The sequence below is a fragment of the Aquarana catesbeiana genome, linkage group LG05 (genome assembly GCF_042186555.1).
Source record: "Aquarana catesbeiana isolate 2022-GZ linkage group LG05, ASM4218655v1, whole genome shotgun sequence".
Classification (NCBI taxonomy): domain Eukaryota; kingdom Metazoa; phylum Chordata; class Amphibia; order Anura; family Ranidae; genus Aquarana; species Aquarana catesbeiana.
This window is the reverse complement of record NC_133328.1, coordinates 619,663,778-619,683,484: the sequence shown is the minus strand read 5'-3', so window position 1 is coordinate 619,683,484 and position 19,707 is coordinate 619,663,778. Positions and strand designations below refer to the sequence as shown.

The 19,707-nt window shown below is 45.0% G+C and overlaps 1 protein-coding gene across 2 annotated transcripts in view; it reads right to left on the bottom strand.

Moving 5' to 3' along the window:
• ZFAT (zinc finger and AT-hook domain containing) overlaps nucleotides 1-19,707 on the bottom strand; it is a 292,845-nt gene that overhangs the window by 152,242 nt on the left and 120,896 nt on the right. For both annotated transcript variants that reach the window (XM_073632280.1, XM_073632279.1), the window contains exons 5-7: nucleotides 18,497-18,673; nucleotides 15,429-15,582; nucleotides 6,891-8,257 (exon numbers count right to left, since the gene is read on the bottom strand). In XM_073632280.1, the coding sequence (XP_073488381.1) occupies nucleotides 6,891-8,257; nucleotides 15,429-15,582; nucleotides 18,497-18,673 (1,698 nt within the window). The remainder of the gene's footprint in view (nucleotides 1-6,890; nucleotides 8,258-15,428; nucleotides 15,583-18,496; nucleotides 18,674-19,707) is intronic.

Genomic DNA, 19,707 nt, shown 5'->3' with positions numbered 1-19,707 from the left:
GTGTGGTGTACAATTTAGTTAATATATAATTTAAAAAAAAAAAAAAAACAAAAAAAAAAAAATATTCTTAAATATCTCTATGTAGTGGTAAATATAAATAACCAACTACAGGGGGTCCCCTAGTTACAAACATCCGACTTACAAACGACTCCTACTTACAAATGGAGGGAGACAACAGGAAGTGAGAGGAAATCTACCCCTAGGAAGGGAAATTCACTCCTGTAAGAGCTATTATGGGGAAAAGGTACCTCCACTGATGCTTTATCACCAAGGCTTGTTTCCACAACAACCCAAAATTTTCAAAATCCAATTGTCATTGGGACACAAAGTGAGGTGAAATCTTCTTAACAGGGGCACAGACAGCAAAACAAATGTTATAGGGGTGTTAACCCTTACCTATGCTATCCAAAAAGCTTAAAAATATTTTTTTTGGCTGGAGCTACACTTAAAAAATTTACCTGTTCCGACTTACAAACAGATTCAACTTAAGAACAAACCTACAGTCCCTAACTTGTTTGTAACCCGGGGACCCCCTGTATTTGGTTAGGGAGCAAAATCTCAAATCCACTCTGAGAATAACAGACAGAAGAGATATATTGTATATCCTATTAGAAGAGATATATACTGTATATACTATTAGAGGTTGAATCTGGTAAATATCAGACTCAGACTGGGAAACAGTGAAAGTAATAACAATTATATATATATCACACACAGTGGGGACGGAAAGTATTCAGACCCCCTTAAATTTTTCACTCTTTGTTATATTGCAGCCATTTGCTAAAATCATTTAAGTTCATTTTTTTCCTCATTAATGTACACACAGCACCCCATATTGACAGAAAAACACAGAATTGTTGACATTTTTGCAGATTTATTAAAAAAGAAAAACTGAAATATCACATGATCCTAAGTATTCAGACCCTTTGCTGTGACACACATATATTTAACTCAGGTGCTGTCCATTTCTTCTGATCATCCTTGAGATGGTTCTACACCTTCATTTGAGTCCAGCTGTGTTTGATTATACTGATTGGACTTGATTAGGAAAGCCACACACCTGTCTATATAAGACCTTACAGCTCACAGTGCATGTCAGAGCAAATGAGAATCATGAGGTCAAAGGAACTGCCTGAAGAGCTCAGAGACAGAATTGGGGCAAGGCACAGATCTGGCCAAGGTTATAAAAAAATTTCTGCTGCACTTAAGGTTCCTAAGAGCACAGTGGCCTCCATAATCCTTAAATGGAAGATGTTTGGGATGACCAGAACCCTTCCTAGAGCTGGCCGTCCGGCCAAACTGAGCTATCGGGAGAGAAGAGCCTTGGTGAGAGAGGTAAAGAAGAACCCAAAGATCACTGTGGTTGAGCTCCAGAGATGCAGTCGGGAGATGGGAGAAAGTTGTAGAAAGTCAACCATCACTGCAGCCCTCCACCAGTCGGGGCTGTATGGCAGAGTGGCCTGACGGAAGCCTCTCTTCAGTGCAAGACACATGAAAGCCCGCATGGAGTTTGCTAAAAAAAACACCTGAAGGACTCCAAGATGGTGAGAAATAAGATTCTCTGGTCTGATGAGACCAAGATAGAACTTTTGGCCTTAATTCTAAGCGGTATGTGTGGAGAAACCAGGCACTGCTCATCACCTGTCCAATACAGTCCCAACAGTGAAGCATGGTGGTGGCAGCATCATGCTGTGGGGGTGTTTCTCAGCTGCAGGGACAGGACGACTGGTTGCAATCGAGGGAAAGATGGATGCAGCCAAGTACAGGGATATCCTGGACGAAAACCTTCTCCAAAGTGCTCAGGACCTCAGACTGGGCCGAAGGTTTACCTTCCAACAAGACAATGACCCTAAGCACACAGCTAAGATAATGAAGGAGTGGCTTCACAACAACTCAGTGACTGTTCTTGAATGGCTCAGCCAGAGCCCTGAAAAACTTGTTGCCTCTTTCCCAAAAAGACTCATGGCTGTATTAGATCAAAAGGGGGCTTCTACTAAATACTGAGCAAAGGGTCTGAATACTTAGGACCATGTGATATTTCAGTTTTTCTTTTTTAATAAATCTGCAAAAATGCCAACAATTCTGTGTTTTTCTGTCAATATGGGGTGCTGTGTGTACATTAATGAGAAAAAAAAATGAACTTAAAAGATTTTAGCAAATGGCTGCAATATAACAGAGTGAAAAATTTAATTTAAGGGGATCTCAAAACTTTCCGTCCCCACTATAATTATATATATATATATATATATATATATATATATATATATATATATATATATATATATATACACGTACATATACATATACATACACACACACACACACACACACATACACACCCAGAAGTAGGATATAAAAGCTGAGACTTTTTTTTCATAGATATGATCATTTTAAATATAATGCACAATACTGGTAAAGGTTTACTTTAAATATACCGGTAATTGTAATGCCTTCTATTACCTCCAGTCTATCAGCCTCCACCTTCTCTGGGTTCAGATGCTGATCTTCCCTGCACAGAGTCTTTAAACTGATTTTTTTTTTAAAACAACAAACATGTTATACTTACCTGCTCTGTGTAATGGTTTTGCACAGAGCAGCCCTGATTCTCACTTCTGGCTCCTCCTGCCTTCAGAGTGCCCCAATAGCAAGCTGCAAAGTATAGTATAGAGTGCCCCCTATAGCAAGGTAAAAAAACTTCTGCCTTTAAAGCCATTTACTTCTTGCCCAGGACTACATGTCCCATGAGACATTGCTCCTCACACATTCACAAGTTCTCAGGCACTTATTGACATGTATGTATGCTGCACTATATTTCCTGATATGTAAACAAATAATGCATTCTGCATTAGTTGACAACTATTTTAATAAATCGATTAGTTGTCGATTAATCGATCAGTTGCTTCGGCCCTATATATATATATAATTATATGAACATTATAGATTTAGTGGCAATTGGTGTTTAGAAGCATTTTAAAAAGAAAAATATTTTTTTCTCAAAATAACCAAAAATGAAAAACGCTTCTAAATGAAACGCAGCTAAATGCGAGTTACCGAATTTAGCCACGTTTAGAAACGTTCGGCACTTGAAATGCCTCTAAACTCAGCTTCTGAACCCATTTTTTTGCGTTCCAAAAAAAGCCTCTAAACTCAACTGCCTAGAAACGACTGTAAACGACCCTGTGTACATGTACTGATAAGATAACATAGAGGAGAGTTCAGGAGCAGCTGAAAGAAAATGCCCAACTGCTCCTAAACATCCGTTTAGCAGCAGCAGCAGTGTACTTGAGGCCTTAATCTCAGTATAAATACAGCTGTTCTGTGAAGTTTGTTAGAGAATCTCAGTGAACAAACAGCATCATGAAGGCCAAGGAACACACCAGACAGGTCAGGGATAAAGTTGTGGACAAGTATGAAGCAGGGTTAGGTTATAAAAAAAAAAATATCTCCCATTGCACTGTTCAATCCATCATCGGAAAATGGAAAGAGTATGGCACAAATGCAAACCTACCAAGACATGGCCGTCCACCTAAACTGACAGGCCGGGCAAGGAGAGCATTCATCAGAGAAGCAGCCAAGAGGCCCATGATAACTCTGGAGGAGCTGCAGAGATCCACAGCTCAGGTGGGAGAATCTGTCCACAGGACAACTATTAGTCGTGCTCTCCAGAAATCTGGCCTTTTTGGAAGAGTGGCAAGAAGAAAGACATTGTTGAAAAAAAGCCATAAGAAGTCCCATTTGCAGTTTGTGAGAAGCCATGTGGGGGACACAGCAAACATGTGGAAGAAGGTTCTCTGGTCAGATGAGACCAAAATTGAACTTCTTGGCCTAAAAGCAAAACGCTATGTGTGGTGGAAAACCAACACTGCACATCACCCTGAACACGCCATCCCCACCGTGAAACATGGTGGTGGCAGCATCAAGTTGTGGGGACACTTTTCTTCAGCAGGGACAGGGGAGCTGGTCAGAGTTGATGGGAAGATGGATGGGGCCAAATACAGGTAAATCTTAGAAGAAAACCTGTTATGCCGCGTACACACAAGCGGACTTTACGGCAGACTTTGCCCGGCGGACTGGATTTCGTCGGACAATTCGATCGTGTGTGGGCTCCAGCGGACTTTGTTTTCTCAAAAGTTGGACGGACTTAGATTTGAAACAGGTTTTAAATCAATCCGTCGAAATCGAGTCCGGTCGAAAAGTCTGCTCGTCTGTATGCTAGTTCGACGGACAAAAAGCCACGCTAGGGCAGCTATTGGCTACTGGCTATGAACTTCCTTGTTTTAGTTCGGTCGTACGTCATCACTTACGAATTCGACGGACTTTGGTGGATTGTGTGTAGGCAAGTCCGTTCATTCTGAAAGTCCGTCGTAAAGTCAGTCGAAAAGTCCGCCGGGCAAAGTCTGCCGTAAAGTCCGCTCGTGTGTACGTGGCATTAGAGTCTGCAAAAGACTTGAGACTGGGGCGAAGGTTCACCTTCTAGCAGGACAACGACCCTAAACATACAGCCAGAGCTACAATGGAATGGTTTAGATCAAAGCATATTCATGTGTTAGAATGGCCCAGTCAAAGTCCAGACCTAAATCCAATTGAGAATCTGTGGCAAGACTTGAAAATTGCTGTTCACAGACGCTCTCCATCCAATCTGACAGAGCTTAAGCTTTTTTGGAAGAAGAATGGGCAAAAATGTCACTCTCTAGATGTGCAAAGCTGGTAGAGACATCCCCAAAAAGACTTGCAGCTGTAATTACAGCGAAAGGAGGATCTACAAAGTATTGACTCCGGGGGGCTGAATACAAATGTACCCCACACTTTTCAAATATTTATAAGTAAAAAAATTTGAAAACCATTTATCATTTTCCTTCCACTTCACAATTATGAGCCACTTTGTGTTGGTCTATCATAGAGCTGCACGATTAATCATTAAAAAAAAAAAAAAAAATCGCAATCTCGATTTAACCCCCCTCACAATCTTAATCCAGCATTTCCACAATTCATACAGTGCAGATCCGTTCTCTGCTCACTCACAGCTGTCAAAAAAAAAAAAAAAAAAGGAGGTTCTAAATGTTTATCAACATTGCTCAGCAAGTTGCAATGAATGACATTTTTGTATTTAGATACACTAGAATCAGGGGCGTACGTACAGGGGTCACAATTGTGACAGGACCTCATTGCTCCAGGGGGCCCTTGGGGCCCCCTTGTACACCTGGATGTGAGGGGGGGCAGCATGTAGAGGGACCGATCCCTACATGCAGTCACTGAATGCCCACTTCTCCTCCCCTTCCCCTGCAGACATTCAGCGTCTGCAGGACGGAAATGGAGGGCATCAGTTGCTCTACATGCCACCCCTGCTGCTTCCCTGTCCTGATGCCCCGGGCCCCTGTGTGCTCCCCTGGCTACCCACCCGCAGCACTTCCGGGTTTCCACCTCCCAGCGCTGCGGTCTCATCCAATGAGGGAGAGTCCCCATACAGCCGAGGCCATCGTGAACATCGCTGGATCGAAGGTGGCTTGGGTAAGGATTGGGGGGGCTGGGGGTACGCTGCACACAGAAGGAGATAGAATGCATTCTATGCATCCTTCCTACTTGCATAGCATGTAAGAAGGAAAAAAGCCTTTAGCCTTTAGAACCACTATAATCCCCTGTAAGGTGAAACAATAGAGGTCTGTTTAGACCCCTGATATATCACTAAAGCCCTCCAACGGGGGTCCTAACATTTTTTTAAAAAAATAATAAAAAAATAAATTGTTAAAAAAATAAATAAATAAAAAAATGGTAAAAAAAAAATTAAAAAAAAAATAAAAAATAAAAAACTACTGGCACCAGGGCCCTAAAGGTTCTAGTTACGCCTCTGACTTTAATGCTTCTCACCCACTCTACACATGAGCAATATTCAGGAGGACAGCAGGTGGTAGTCCCCCATATCTGCCTAACCCATATAAGCATGGGCGTCTGCAAGGGGGAGTGCCCCCCCCCCCCCCCCGGAAGAATAAGGGATCGGCAAGATGTCCGCAGAGTCCTTGCAGGGTCCGCCGCAGACTTTTTTCTGGGTCTGCTGCTCTCTGACACACTGAGACCATCCCTCGCCCCCGATGCAATGGCTCGGCCGCTTGGCTTTTGTCCCTTCTGTGTAGAGATGAAGATCTGGCGCCACCCACTCAAGTGGAGTGGTGGTGGAGTCCCATCTGCGTGTGGAGTGATCTGTGGGACTGTCTGGGGGAGGGACTGTCTGTGCTGCCGTGGTCTGCTCTAAAGGGGGATCTATGGGGGACCCTGGCCTGGTCTGCTCTAAAGGGGGGGTCTATGGGGAACCCTATTCTTAAGGGGATCTATAGGGGACCCTGACCTGCTCTGAAGGGGGATCTATGGGGACCCTGGCCTGCTCTAAAGCGAGTCATGTTGACTAAATATATATTCTTTGCAGGGAGAGCCTGAGTACCTGGTGGTGCAGGAAAACCTGATTCCCACGGGGAATATAGGTGAAAAGGTAAGACTAAAGGGGGATCTATGGGGACCCTGGCCTGCTTTTGCACCAGGTTTTTTAAACCTGCGCTTTATGTGATAATGACTAAGCCCCTCCCCTTCATGACATTGTCGAATAGTGGTGGAGCATGGGTGACCTTAAAATGATTCCCCCTCCAAAAAAAAAAAAGGTTCTGCAGAAGCCCATGCATGCAAGTATAAAAGGGCCCCTGAAAATCTGCACCCTGCACAGTCTGCACAAAAGGTATATCCACTTATGCTATGCTGATTAGAAATCAGAAAGGAGTTATGAAAAATGTTCTCTCTCTATTTACAGAAGAGAGGCAGGTCATCCTGAAACCTGGATTTGCCAAAAAAACCTTTAAACTGAAGAGGAAAGTTTAATTTTTCATCAAAAGTGGAAATCTCCTTACCACAGTATTCACACTCCAGTTCCCCATAAACTTTCCTGATTTTCTGAAGTAGATCCATATTCAGCTGTCTCTTGTGTAGTCCGTTCAAGATGGCCATAAAAGCTCCAGCACCTCCTGAAAGACCAGATGCCGGATTCTGACCAGGAATCTGTTGGTGGGTCTCGTTACCAATGTTCTCCCCTGTGCTTTCTCCACAGACACTTGGATCAAACGGAACATCTTTTGCCAAACTATCCAACTCTCCATCTCTCAAATGAGAGCTTTCAACTGTGACATGACCGACTGCTCCCAAAACATTATCTCCTCTCTGTACATCTCCGAGATTAGCATACAGATGATTATTCTCTTTCTCTGTCAAACAGTGTAAAAGTTCATCGCTTGACACTCCCTTAGAGATGCTGGAAGAGTGTGCAAGCTTTTCTATAGTGCAATCTGTGAAATGATTTGCTTGCTCGCTTCCAGAGAAATGCAGCTCAGTTGTTTTTTCTGAAGGCAAATCATCATTGTGAGGTTTCAAGTTCTGAGGCTGATCCAAAAGAGTTTCCCGCAAAGGCATTTGTGGATCTAGAGCGGAAGGTGCGTTGAGGTCCTCCTGGGCATTCGTGTCCATGTCCCCCAAGGCCTCCTGCTGGATGTCGCTCCCAGGCTCCAGAAGACAAAAACTCTGAGCGACGGAATCGCGAAGCAACGTTTCTTCCGCTACGTTGGGGTGGACTTCTTTGATGTGAGCTTTTAGCCTGACGGTGCTCACAAATTTTTTAAAACAGTTCGAGCAGACGTAGACGAAGGGGTGCCTGCGGATGTGCAGCTCAAGGGATTGGTACTTGGTGGCGCCATGGTTGCAGAGCTCGCAAGCAAAGGGTCTCTCGTCACCGTGGACCAACATGTGGCGGTCACGTTCCAGTTCGTTTTTGAATTTGCGTTCACAAATGTGGCAGTCATAGAGGAGCTGCCGTTTTCCTTCTCTGGTGAGCAACCTCAGCTCATCGAAGGTCTCTTTGACCTTTTTGTCCAGCAGATTGTGCGTCTCTTTGACGTGTTTGATGAGATTCTTGACATCGGAGTACTTCTTCTTGCAAAAGCGGCAGTGCTGTTTGATCTTCTTGTGAACTCGCTCGACGTGGACCTTCAGGTGACCCTTGCTAAGGCAGCTGAATGAACAGTGGTCACAGCTGAACTTTTCCCCCGTGTGCTTCCTCATGTGAACGCTGAGGTTGGCCTTGATGGCGCTGGCGTAGTTGCAGAGCGGGCACTTGTAAGGCTTTTCGTTGGTGTGGATTCGTAGGTGGGCTTGCAGAGAGTGCTTGAACTTGAAGACTTTATTGCAGTATTCACAGGTGAAAATCTTAAGTTGGGTTGAGGCCAATCTGAAAAATGAAAAAAATGTCGTTAAGTTGAAATGTAAACTCTACTGTGTCTTGAAGGCAAGATCCAACTTTAAAATGTTTCATAACCATGCAAAACTTTTTAGGGCTCATTTACACTTTCTTCAAAGTGTGGCATTGGACATTTTTTTTTTTTTCAAAGCCCCGTCACTAAAAAAAAAAAAAAAAAAAAAAAATCAAAAACCTTACAGACCTGTTTTTACACGTTGCGTTTGCTTTGCTTCAAAATTCTACCCCATGTCTCTTTCTTGGTGCTTCAAATTGTCCCCAAAGCCTCCCTAGAAGTCTATGATAAAGCTCGCCCACAGCACCTGAAGCTTTTGAGGGTCTTTTATTCAGAGTTAGCTTTGGAGGTGTATATATACATATACACATATACACACACACATACATACACACACACACACACACACACACACATACATACATACATACATACATATATACACACACACATATATATATATATATATATATATATACACACACATATATATATATATACACATACATACATACACACACATATACACACACAAATATATATATATACACGCATAGGGTTTGAGCTTTGGGGTGCATCCCTAATGCAATAAGATGCACACAGGGGCATATCATGAAATCAATAGGCCCGTGTGCAAGATCAAAAGCGGGCCCTAGGCATCGAGAAGAATAACAACGTGGCACGCAAAGCGCCGTCGGGCAGTTCCGCGCTGACGGCGGGCCGAGCACCTTTCCTGCAATCCTGGGCCTCCCCCTACAGTGGCGGAACACCAGGGCCTGGTCGCAATGGTCACTTGTAGTTCCGCCACTGGTTCGGGCACTAACAAGCTTTCAACGTCCCCTCCCCACATGGCGGCAACTCACCCATGACAGGTGGCCCTTCGGCATTCCCCTTGTCCCAGCCTTGCACAGAGGATCCCTGCGGCGGGAGGAGGAGAGGGAACAGCCTCCGTGATGGACACCACAGAACATCCATTGTGCGGTATGTGTGACAGGGCACAGTGGGCCCCCCACCCCCCCTGGGGGCCCGTGTGCACCGCACATCCTGCACACATGGATGATACACCACTGGATGCACACATCTATGGGACGGGTCGCGTTACTTAAGAGCAGCAGAGCAAAATCAGGTCTCCCACTCTGCCAGACGGGGCTGTGTAACTCTCAGGACCGTATAAACAGGAATAAAAATCCTTTGCCGGGTAAAACAGCCTCCTTTATATATGATCTTTAACTGTGCATTCAGCCGTTTGCCTCGAGTTCAGCTTTATCTTGCCTCCAGTCCAGCTGATGACACTTGGCAGCTGACAGCAAGGACGGGGAAACGCTGTGCCAAAAGACCGAACGGCTAATTTAAAAAGCACTTTGCAAAATTGCATAACCCATAACAGCTGATCAGGTATTAGCTTTTATTAACCCAACTTGCAGCAGACTATTAAAGCTAATGCTATCTGCACTGCGTTATTAAATTAACTGCAGCCGCATTGGAAAAAGCGATGACGGAACATTAATTCTTTTATAGGAATATACCTGGGAGAGCCTCCTGCTCCTGCCTAATGAAGTTTACCCATTTTACACGGCAAATACATTTTCCCTTTTTTCTTTTCTTTTTTTTTTTCTTAATTCCCCCCTCCTCCGTTACTTGCTGAACTTCCTAATTGTAAATCTAAAAAAGTTCTGTGTGCCGAGGGAGCACCTCTGATTGCTGAACTATGAGCGAGGCTCTAATCTACATCTAAGTGAAATTAAAGCCGCTGAATTTAAACCCCTCTGGAAATGGTGCTGCTCTCAAATCTGGTGCGAAATACAAGCTGCTCTGTGCCAGCGACCGTGATTACTTCACATCAATTCAGCACCTGACAATTCCGCCGCCAGTCAGCCAGACTTTAAGGTGTTTCATCGGTTTACCCTCAACTTACTCTTGTTAGATTAAAGCTTTCCCTGGCCAAATGATCGCAAATACGACGTTGGGCTGCGTGCTCGTGTTTAGGAGACTTTAAATGGAATTAAGAGGCCTTTTCTACAACACCCTGTGATTTTTCACAATAAGTGACTCTAACGGATAATACACTGCTCAAAAATTTTTTTTTTTTAAAAAGGAACACTTTTTAACCGATTGCCGACCGCCGCACGCCGATTTATGTCGGCAGAATGGCACAGGCAGGCAAAAGGGGCGTACCTGTACGTCCTTTTGAATTTGCCGCCTAGCGGGCGCGTGCCCACGGGTCCCGCAAACTTGATGTTTTGCCGGCGGCCCGCGATTGCGGTGTGGAGAGGCAGAACGGGGAGTTTGCCTATGTAAACAAGGCATTTCCCTGTTCTGCCTAGCGACCTGACAGGGATCTACTGCTCCCCGTCGTGTTGCAGTGAGCCCACCAACCCCCCCCCCCACAGTTAGAACACATCCAGGGAACACACTTAACCCCTTGATCGCCCCCTAGTGTTTAACCCCTTCCCTGCCAGTGTAATTCATACTGAGGGTGTGTTTGTATCCTATAACCACTTCAATACCGGGCACTTATACACCTTCCTGCCCAGACCAATTTTCAGATTTCAGCGCTGTCGCAGTTTGAATGAAAATTGTGCGGTCATCCAACACTGTACCCAAACTAAATTTTTATCATTTTGTTCCCACAAATAGAGCTTTCTTTTGGTAGTATTTGATCACCTCTGCGGTTTTTAATTTTTTCTAAACAAATAAAAAAAGACCGAAAATTTTGAAAAAAATAAAAGTTTTGCTTTTGTTTCTGTTATAAAATTTTGTAAATAAGTAAGTTTTCTCTTTCACTGATGGGCTCTGATAAGGCGGCACCGATTAGGTGGCACCAATGAGCGGGCACTGGTAGGCGGCACTGATGGGTGGCACTGATGGGCATTGATAGGTGACACTGATGGGCACTAAAAGGCTGCAAAAATGGGTTCTTATGGGTGGCACTGATACGCGGCACTGCTGGGCATAGATACGTGGCACTGATGGGCAGCCCTGGTGGCACTGGCAGGCATTGTGAGTGGGCACTGATTGGCAGCTGCCTGGGCATCGATTGGCATTTCCCTGGGGGTCTGGGGTGGCATATCTGGGGGTCCAGTGTGATGGCCATCACACTGGATGGCCAATAGGCACAGCCAATAAGCACAGACCCCCCCCCCCCCCGTCAGGAGAGCAGAAGGTCGGCTCTTCTCTACTCACGTCTGTCTGCCAGACGCGAGCGAGGAAAAGCCGATCAACGGCTCTTCCTGTTTACATTGTGATCAGCCATGACTGGCCATGATTCAGAGACTCTTCACCTAGATCGGAGTTGCGGTGTGTCAGACTGACACACCACAACAACGATCGCAGCGATGCGCACCCCTGGGGGAGCGCAGCGGCTTATTATCCTGAGGACATCATATGACGTCCGGTCAGGATATTGCAACCACTTTGCCGCCGTCATTTTGTTATATGGCGGACTGCATGTGGTTAATCAGAGTATAGCACCAAGTCCATGAAACTCCTGGGACATTGATCTGGTCAGTTAAGTAGCAGACGGGGGGGTTGTTAATTCGTTTCAGCTGCTTTGGTGTTAAGGAAATTAACAGGTGCACTAGATGGGCAACAATGAGACAACCCCAAAAACAGGAATGGTTTTACAGGGGGAGGCCACTGACATTTTTTCCCTACTCATATTTTCTGACTGTTTTTCACTAGTTTTGCATTTGGCTATGGTCTACAACCTTATACAGGCCAGTGGCATATACAGTGGGGACGGAAAGTATTCAGGCACCCTTTTGATCTAATACAGCCATGAGTCTTTTTGGGAAAGATGCAACAAGTTTTCACACCTGGATTTGGGGATCCTCTGCCATTCCTCCTTGCAGATCCTCTCCAGTTCTGTCAGGTTGGATGGTAAACGTTGGTGGACAGCCATTTTTAGGTCTCTCCAGAGATGCTCAATTGGGTTTAAGTCAGGGCTCTGGCTGGGCCATTCAAGAACAGTCACAGAGTTGTTGTGAAGCCACTCCTTCGTTATTTTAGCTGTGTGCTTAGGGTCATTGTCTTGTTGGAAGGTAAACCTTCGGCCCAGTCTGAGGTCGTGAGTACTCTGGAGAAGGTTTTCGTCCAGGATATCCCTGTACTTGGCCGCATTCATCTTTCCCTCGAGTGCAACCAGTTGTCCTGTCCCTGCAGCTGAAAAACATCCCCACAGCATGATGCTGCCACCACCATGCTTCACTGTTGGGACTGTATTGGACAGATGATAAGCAGTGCCTGGTTTTCCCCACACATACTGCTTAGAATTAAGGCCAAAAAGTTCTATCTTGGTCTCATCAGACCAAAGAATCTTATTTCTCACCATCTTGGAGTCCTTCAGGCGTTTTTTTTAGCAAACTCCATGTGGGCTTTCATGTGTCTTGCACTGAGGAGAGGCTTCCGTCGGGCCACTCTGCCATAAAGCCCCGACTGGTGGAGGGCTGAAGTGATGGTTGACTTTCTACAACTTTCTCCCATCTCCCGACTACATCTCTGGAGCTCAGCCACAGTGATCTTTGGGTTCTTCTTTACCTCTCTCACCAAGGCTCTTCTCCCCCGATAGCTCAGTTTGGCCGGACAGCCAGCTCTAGGAAGGGATCTGGTCGTCCCAAACGTCTTCCATTTAAGGATTATGGAGGCCACTGTGCTCTTAGGAACCTTAAGTGCACCAGAAATTTTTTAGTAACCTTGGCCAGATCTGTGCATTGCCACAATTCTGTCTCTGAGCTCTTCAGGCAGTTCCTTTGACCTCACGATTCTCATTTGCTCTGACATGCACTGTGAGCTGTAAGGTCTTATATAGACAGGTGTGTGGCTTTCCTAATCAAGTCCAATCAGTATAATCAAACACAGCTGGACTCAAATGAAGGTGTAGAACCATCTCAAGGATGATCAGAAGAAATGGACAGAACCTGAGTTAAATATATGAGTGTCACAGCAAAGGGTCTGAATACTTAGGACCATGTGATATTTCAGTTTTTCTTTTTTAATAAATCTGCAAAAATGTCAACAATTCTGTGTTTTTCTGTCAATATGGAGTGCTGTGTGTATATTAATGAGGAAAAAAATTAACTTAAATGATTTTAGCAAATGGCTGCAATATAACAAAGAGTGAAAAATTTAAGGGGGTCTGAATACTTTCCATCCCCACTGTATATGAATGAGCAACTTTCTTCTACCCCCTGACATTGTTTGTGGTTTCATGCTTTAGCTTTTGCTTCAACTATTGTATAGCATGTCTCTGAGGTTTGTCTTAACATTGTCTGATCTTTGTCTCAAAGCATTGAATGCATGAACACTTTTCTAATAAGAATACATTTAAGCTAAAAAATGGAGTGCCCACCAGATGGACCTTCTGTCGAGGCTGCCAGATAAAAATGCCCTTGGGGTAATAGCACCCCAAGAATATTACCTTCTCTGTGTCCCTTCAATTTTTAATTACTATACTACATTTACAAGGTGATATCTAGATTTCCAAAAGTATTTGGTGCACATGAAGTGTAATTATATTCTTTGCGGCTATAATGGGCAGATCTAAGGGGTGTGCTGGGGTGGGCTTTGCCCCAACAGATAGCAGTTGCGCCCTTTTAAAAGTAACTGGGGGGTAGAAGGATTTATGCTGGGAGCCCCTCCAACAGTTAGGCAAAACCTGTCCTCTGCGCCACTTACTACTGACCTCTCAACTCTGCTTCACTTACTACCAATGACCTCTCAACTCTGCCTCACTTACTACTACTGACCCCTCAACTCTGCCTCACCTACTACGGACCTCTCAACTCTGCTTCACTTACTACCAATGACCTCTCAACTCTGCCTCACTTACTACTACTGACCCCTCAACTCTGCCTCACTTACTACTACTGACCCCTCAACTCTGCCTCACCTACTACTGACCCCTCAACTCTGCCTCACCTACTACTGACCCCTCAACTCTGCCTCACCTACTACTGACCCCTCAACTCTGCCTCACCTACTACTGACCCCTCAACTCTGCCTCACCTACTACTGACCCCTCAACTCTGCCTCACCTACTACTGACCCCTCAACTCTGCCTCACCTACTACTGACCCCTTAAATTCTGCCTCACCTACTACTGACCCCGGAACTCTGCCTCACCTACTACTGACCCCTTAAATTCTGCCTCACCTACTACTGACCCCTCAACTCTGCCTCACCTACTACTGACCCCTCAACTCTGCCTCACCTACTACTGACCCCTTAAATTCTGCCTCACCTACTACTGACCCCGGAACTCTGCCTCACCTACTACTGACCCCGGAACTCTGCCTCACCTACTACTGACCCCGGAACTCTGCCTCACCTACTACTGACCCCGGAACTCTGCCTCACCTACTACTGAACCTTTGCGCCACTTACTAATGAACCTCTGCACGCTGTGCCACAGCCAATATTCAGTGTAATGAAAGCCACACCCAATATTTGCCATGGCACTTTTTTTTTTCACAGGCAGGAGAGCCCAATGTATGATACAGAAGGCCTACTGTATTCAAAAAACACTCTGATAGCCAACCTTACTGAGCAGGTGCAAAGTCTTGTCTCACTCTTGCAATCTGAGCAAGCTGACGGCAACCCCAACCCGAAAATATTATCTATGGCCCTGAGTGTGTAGCTGGCTGCTATGTTGCAGTTCTGACCTGTGAAATGCCCAGATTGGAATGGAAGCACAGCTGCAGTAGCTAGATACACACTGTGCTGTAGCTGTGTGTAAGGGAATCTGATTTCAGCTATATGCTGTGTGAGTACATCCCATACGGGCAAGCCGTTACACTGACAGGAAGAATCAATGAATTACCACAATGCTCCTCTGTGCCGTTCATTGAGAATTACAAGCAGACATCCACACAGGATGTTGGGACTTGTAGTTCATTCACAGAACTCGGTGAATGAATGATGATGCTGATTTAAAAAACTGATAGCTAGTACTTCTCCCTGTACTGCTGTCACATGGAGGGGGGCAACAGCTGCAGCATTGGGAACAAACGGTTGGAACGTGTAACATGTTCTCAAAGGTGAACTTATCCTTTAATGGTTTGCTGGGTGTTCAGCTTTAAATCCTGTTTGTATGAGACATAGGCACAGTAGGTAGAAACACTACAGATAGCCGTGTACGGGGATCAGCCATACCTGCTTGAATTAGTGGACTGCTCCTGTGGGACTTGCTGGATCGCGTACTCCTGGTAACCCCTCTTCAGACTCTGCTCTGGCTCAGCTGGCTGGGAGGTCACTTCTGGTTCAGCCGCAGGTGCTGCCGCTTCCACTGGAATGATTTTTGTTGCTCCTGCCAAATAAATACACATTGGTTTCATGGTGTGTGTGTCATGTCTACTGAGGCAGAGTGAATTCACAGATCATACGATTTTGGTGTAGTTTAAAGCCAGTAGACTGATACACTGTAATGCCCCGTACACACGGTCGGATTTTCCGACGGAAAATGTGTGATAGGACCTTGTTGTCGGAAATTCCGACCGTGTGTAGGCTCCATCACACATTTTCCATCGGATTTTCCGACACACAAAGTTTGAGAGCAGGCTATAAAATTTTCCGACAACAAAATCCGTTGTCGGAAATTCCGATCCTGTGTACACAAATCCGACGCACAAAGTGCCACGCATGCTCAGAATAAATAAAGAGATGAAAGCTATTGGCCACTGCCCCGTTTATAGTCCCAACGTACGTGTTTTACGTCACCGCGTTCAGAATGATCGGATTTTCCGACAACTTTGTGTGACCGTGTGTATGCAAGACAAGTTTGAGCCAACATCCTTCGGAAAAAATCCTAGGATTTTGTTGTCGGAATGTCCGATCAATGTCATGTTTGTTTGTTACTGCAAAATGCCAAACCTAAATCAGACTTCTAACTCTGCAGTCAGCTCTGAGCTTATTTTAGTAATTAAAAGTCTTATGCTGGCCACACACTATACAGAAAATCGGCCGAACACATTTTCAAAAAACGAACGTTCGACCGTGACCGCAAACGATCGTGCCATCATGTAATGACCGATAAATTGTTCAGTGGACATGAATAAATAATTTTTTGTTCGTTTTTTTACATATACCTAGTGCAGACAGTTCGGACGGGAAACACATTAACACATTAACCTTGCAATTTATCGTACGTTCGGCAGAAATTTTCCAAACTTCCCGTTCGTTTTTTTTCCAAAAAAACGTCACAAACGATTATCGATTTGTGCCCATTAACTTGCCGAAAAACGAACGAAGTGTCTATACGAACGAGCAGCATAAGTCTTTGTGATAGAATTGATCTGGGTGGCTATAAAGCCATTAGATCACTTTCTATTGCCACCATATGTGATCTCACATAAATACCTTCCTAGGTAATCTCACATGAATACCTTCCTAGGTAATCTCACATGAATACCTTCTAGGTAATCTCACATGAATACCTTCCTAGGTAATCTCACATGAATACCTTCCTAGGTAATCTCACATGAATACCTTCCTAGGTAATCTCACATGAATACCTTCCTAGGTAATCTCACATGAATACCTTCCTAGGTAATCTCACATGAATACCATCCTAGGTAATCTCACATGAATACCTTCCTAGGTAATCTCACATGATTATCTCCTAGGTAATCAAACATTAATATCCCCTAGGTCAGTGATAGCGAACCTTGGCACCCCAGATGTTTTGGAACTACATTTCCCATGATGCTCATACACTCTGCAGTGTGGTTGAGCATCATGGCAAATGTAGTTCCAAAACATCTGGGGTGCCAAGGTTCAATATCACTGCCCTAGGTAATCTCACATGAATATCTCCTAGGTAATATCACATGAATACCTCCTAGGTAATCTCTATTAACTTTAATGACATCCCAGTCTTAGTCCGTAGGGTTCAATATTGAGTTGGCCCACCCTTTGCAGCTATAACATCTTCAACTCTTCTGGGAAGGCTGTCCACAAGGTTTAGGAGTGTGTCTATGGGAATGTTTGACCACTCTTTCCAGAAGCACATTTGAGAGGCCAGGCACTGATGTTGGATGAGAAGGCCTGGCTCGCAGTCTCCGTTCTAATTCATCCCAAAGGTGTTCTATCAGGTTGAGGTCAGGACTCTGTGCAGGCCAGTCAAGTTTCTCCACCCCAAATTCGCTCATCCCTGTCTTTATGGACCTTGCTTTGTGCACTGGTGTGCAGTTATGTTGGAACAGGAAGGGGCCATCCCCAAGCTGTACCCACAAAGTTGGGAGCGTGAAATTGTCCAAAATGTCTTGGTATGCCGACACCTTAAGAGTTCCCTTTACTGGAACTAAGAGGCCAAGCCCAACCCCTGAAAAACAACCCCACACCATAATCCCCCCTCCACCAAATGATTTGGACCAGTGCACAAAGCAAGGTCCATAAAGACAGGGATGAGTGAGTTTGGGGTGGAGGAACTTGACTGGCCTGCACAGAATCCTGACCTCAACCTGATAGAACACCTTTGGGATGAATTAGAGTGGAGATTGCAAGCCAGGCCTTCTCATCCAACTTCAGTGTCTAACCTCACAAAATGCGTTTCTGGAAGAATGGTCAACCATTCCCATAGACTCCTAAACCTTGTGGAAGGCCTTCCCAGAAGAGTTGAAGCTGTTATAGCTGCAAAGGGTGGGCCAACTCAATATTGAACCCTACAGGCTAAGACTGGGATGTCATTAAAGTTCATGTGCGTGTAAAGGAAGGTGTCCCAATACTTTTGATAATAGAGTGTACATAAGAGTTTTAAAACTACTTTAAGTTTGGAGGTGCCTAAGCTCCTGGTATGCTTTGCTCTCAGTTACTGTCTCATACGTTGAAGAGAAAGGAGTGAGTACCGCACTGTAGAAAGATGCCTTGACACAGGCGAGTGACTTCCTCATATAGTTGCAGATGTTCCACAAACTATTAAAGACGGATTTTTAGCACAACTGAGTTTATATTTCATACAAAGTTTTTAAAGCCCCCTCCAGGCAGAGAGGAATGGAGAACCTCTTCCCATAAACACAGCACACTAGGCATTGTACTCCTGCCGCCAGAAAGAGACAGTCGTGTTCCAACTGGATAGGAAGGTAATCAGTCTGACAGCGCTGTAACCTGTAATATATTCAGTGCCTCTCTATATACCGGCTTCCTCGGCAATGTGCTGAGATAAGTAAATTGTTGCCAGCTGTCTAAAGCTTTATCTCTGAGAACGCAGGGAACAGATAGGGTACCTGGAATCGCCTCGTGTGCAGTTAAAAGAACGCGGATGATGGGATTTACTCCCTGGCTCTTCTCAGCTTCTTTCGACTGTAGGGCCTTTTCTGTTTTCTGGAGACGTGAACGCTTTGGCTGCTTCTCCTTCTCCTTTTCGTAATCTGGCAGGATGAACTGCCCCTCAAAGTCATTACCTGGACAACGCATGCACAAACAGTTAATCCCCAGATAGTAAAGCAAAAACAGTAATTATTAGTTCAATAAAAGCAAAAATAAAAAACAGCAGTTTGAGCTGTAATAGTAGCCTTCCATCAATTTCTTTCCACCACTAGAGGTCACTAGTTTTCCGGATTGAATGACAGCCGGTGTCATGCAGCTCATTTTATCAGATCCCAGGCTGTCATGGACACGCCCCCTGAGCTCACAGTATTAAAGCGGACCTTCAGTTATTTTTTCAACTTTCCATCTATTAAATCTTCTGCCCTTGTTGTTTTAAAGCCAAAAGTGGAACTTCTGCTCATTTGTCTCCTCTCCCCCTCTGGTGCCACAACTGGCACCTTTTTTTGGGGGGGGGGGGATAGGATACCTGTCATTGACAGGTATCCTGTTCCCACTTCCGGGAGTCCGGGCCGCAGCCCACGTTACGACCCCGGGGATCCCTCCTCCTCTCCCTGTCACCGGGCCAGTAAGAGAGAGGAGCGGGGCCTCACGCATGCGCAGTAGGGTTCCCGGCATGAAGCTGTAAGGCTACACTGCCGGGTTCCCTTACCCGCAATGGCGGTGGCAGCACCCAACATCTCGGGACTCCAGGACAGGTAAGTGTCCTATTGTTAAAAGCCAGCAGCTGCAGTATGTGTAGCTGCTGGCTTTTATTTATTTTTTTTTTTTTGGGCGGAACACCGCTTTAACTCTGGATAGTAAAACTTTTTTTCTGCCAGAAAATACCTTATACAGCCCACTTCCTGTTTCTTGTCTGGTAAAAAGCCTAAGCTTATGACATCATGCACATCTTTCTCTCTCTCGTGAGAGTTTTCCAGGAAGGGAGGAGGGATGAGTCATAAGAGGGCCAATGAGTGCTGCGGAGCTGGAGGTGTGCCTCTGTGTGTCTGTGTAAATCCAGGAAGTGAACAGGCAGCAGGGAGATTTCTGCAGCATATTTGGCAAGTACGGAATCCCAGTATATATATAAATAATATGCAAAGTGGTTGAAGGGAAGCTTCAGAACGGC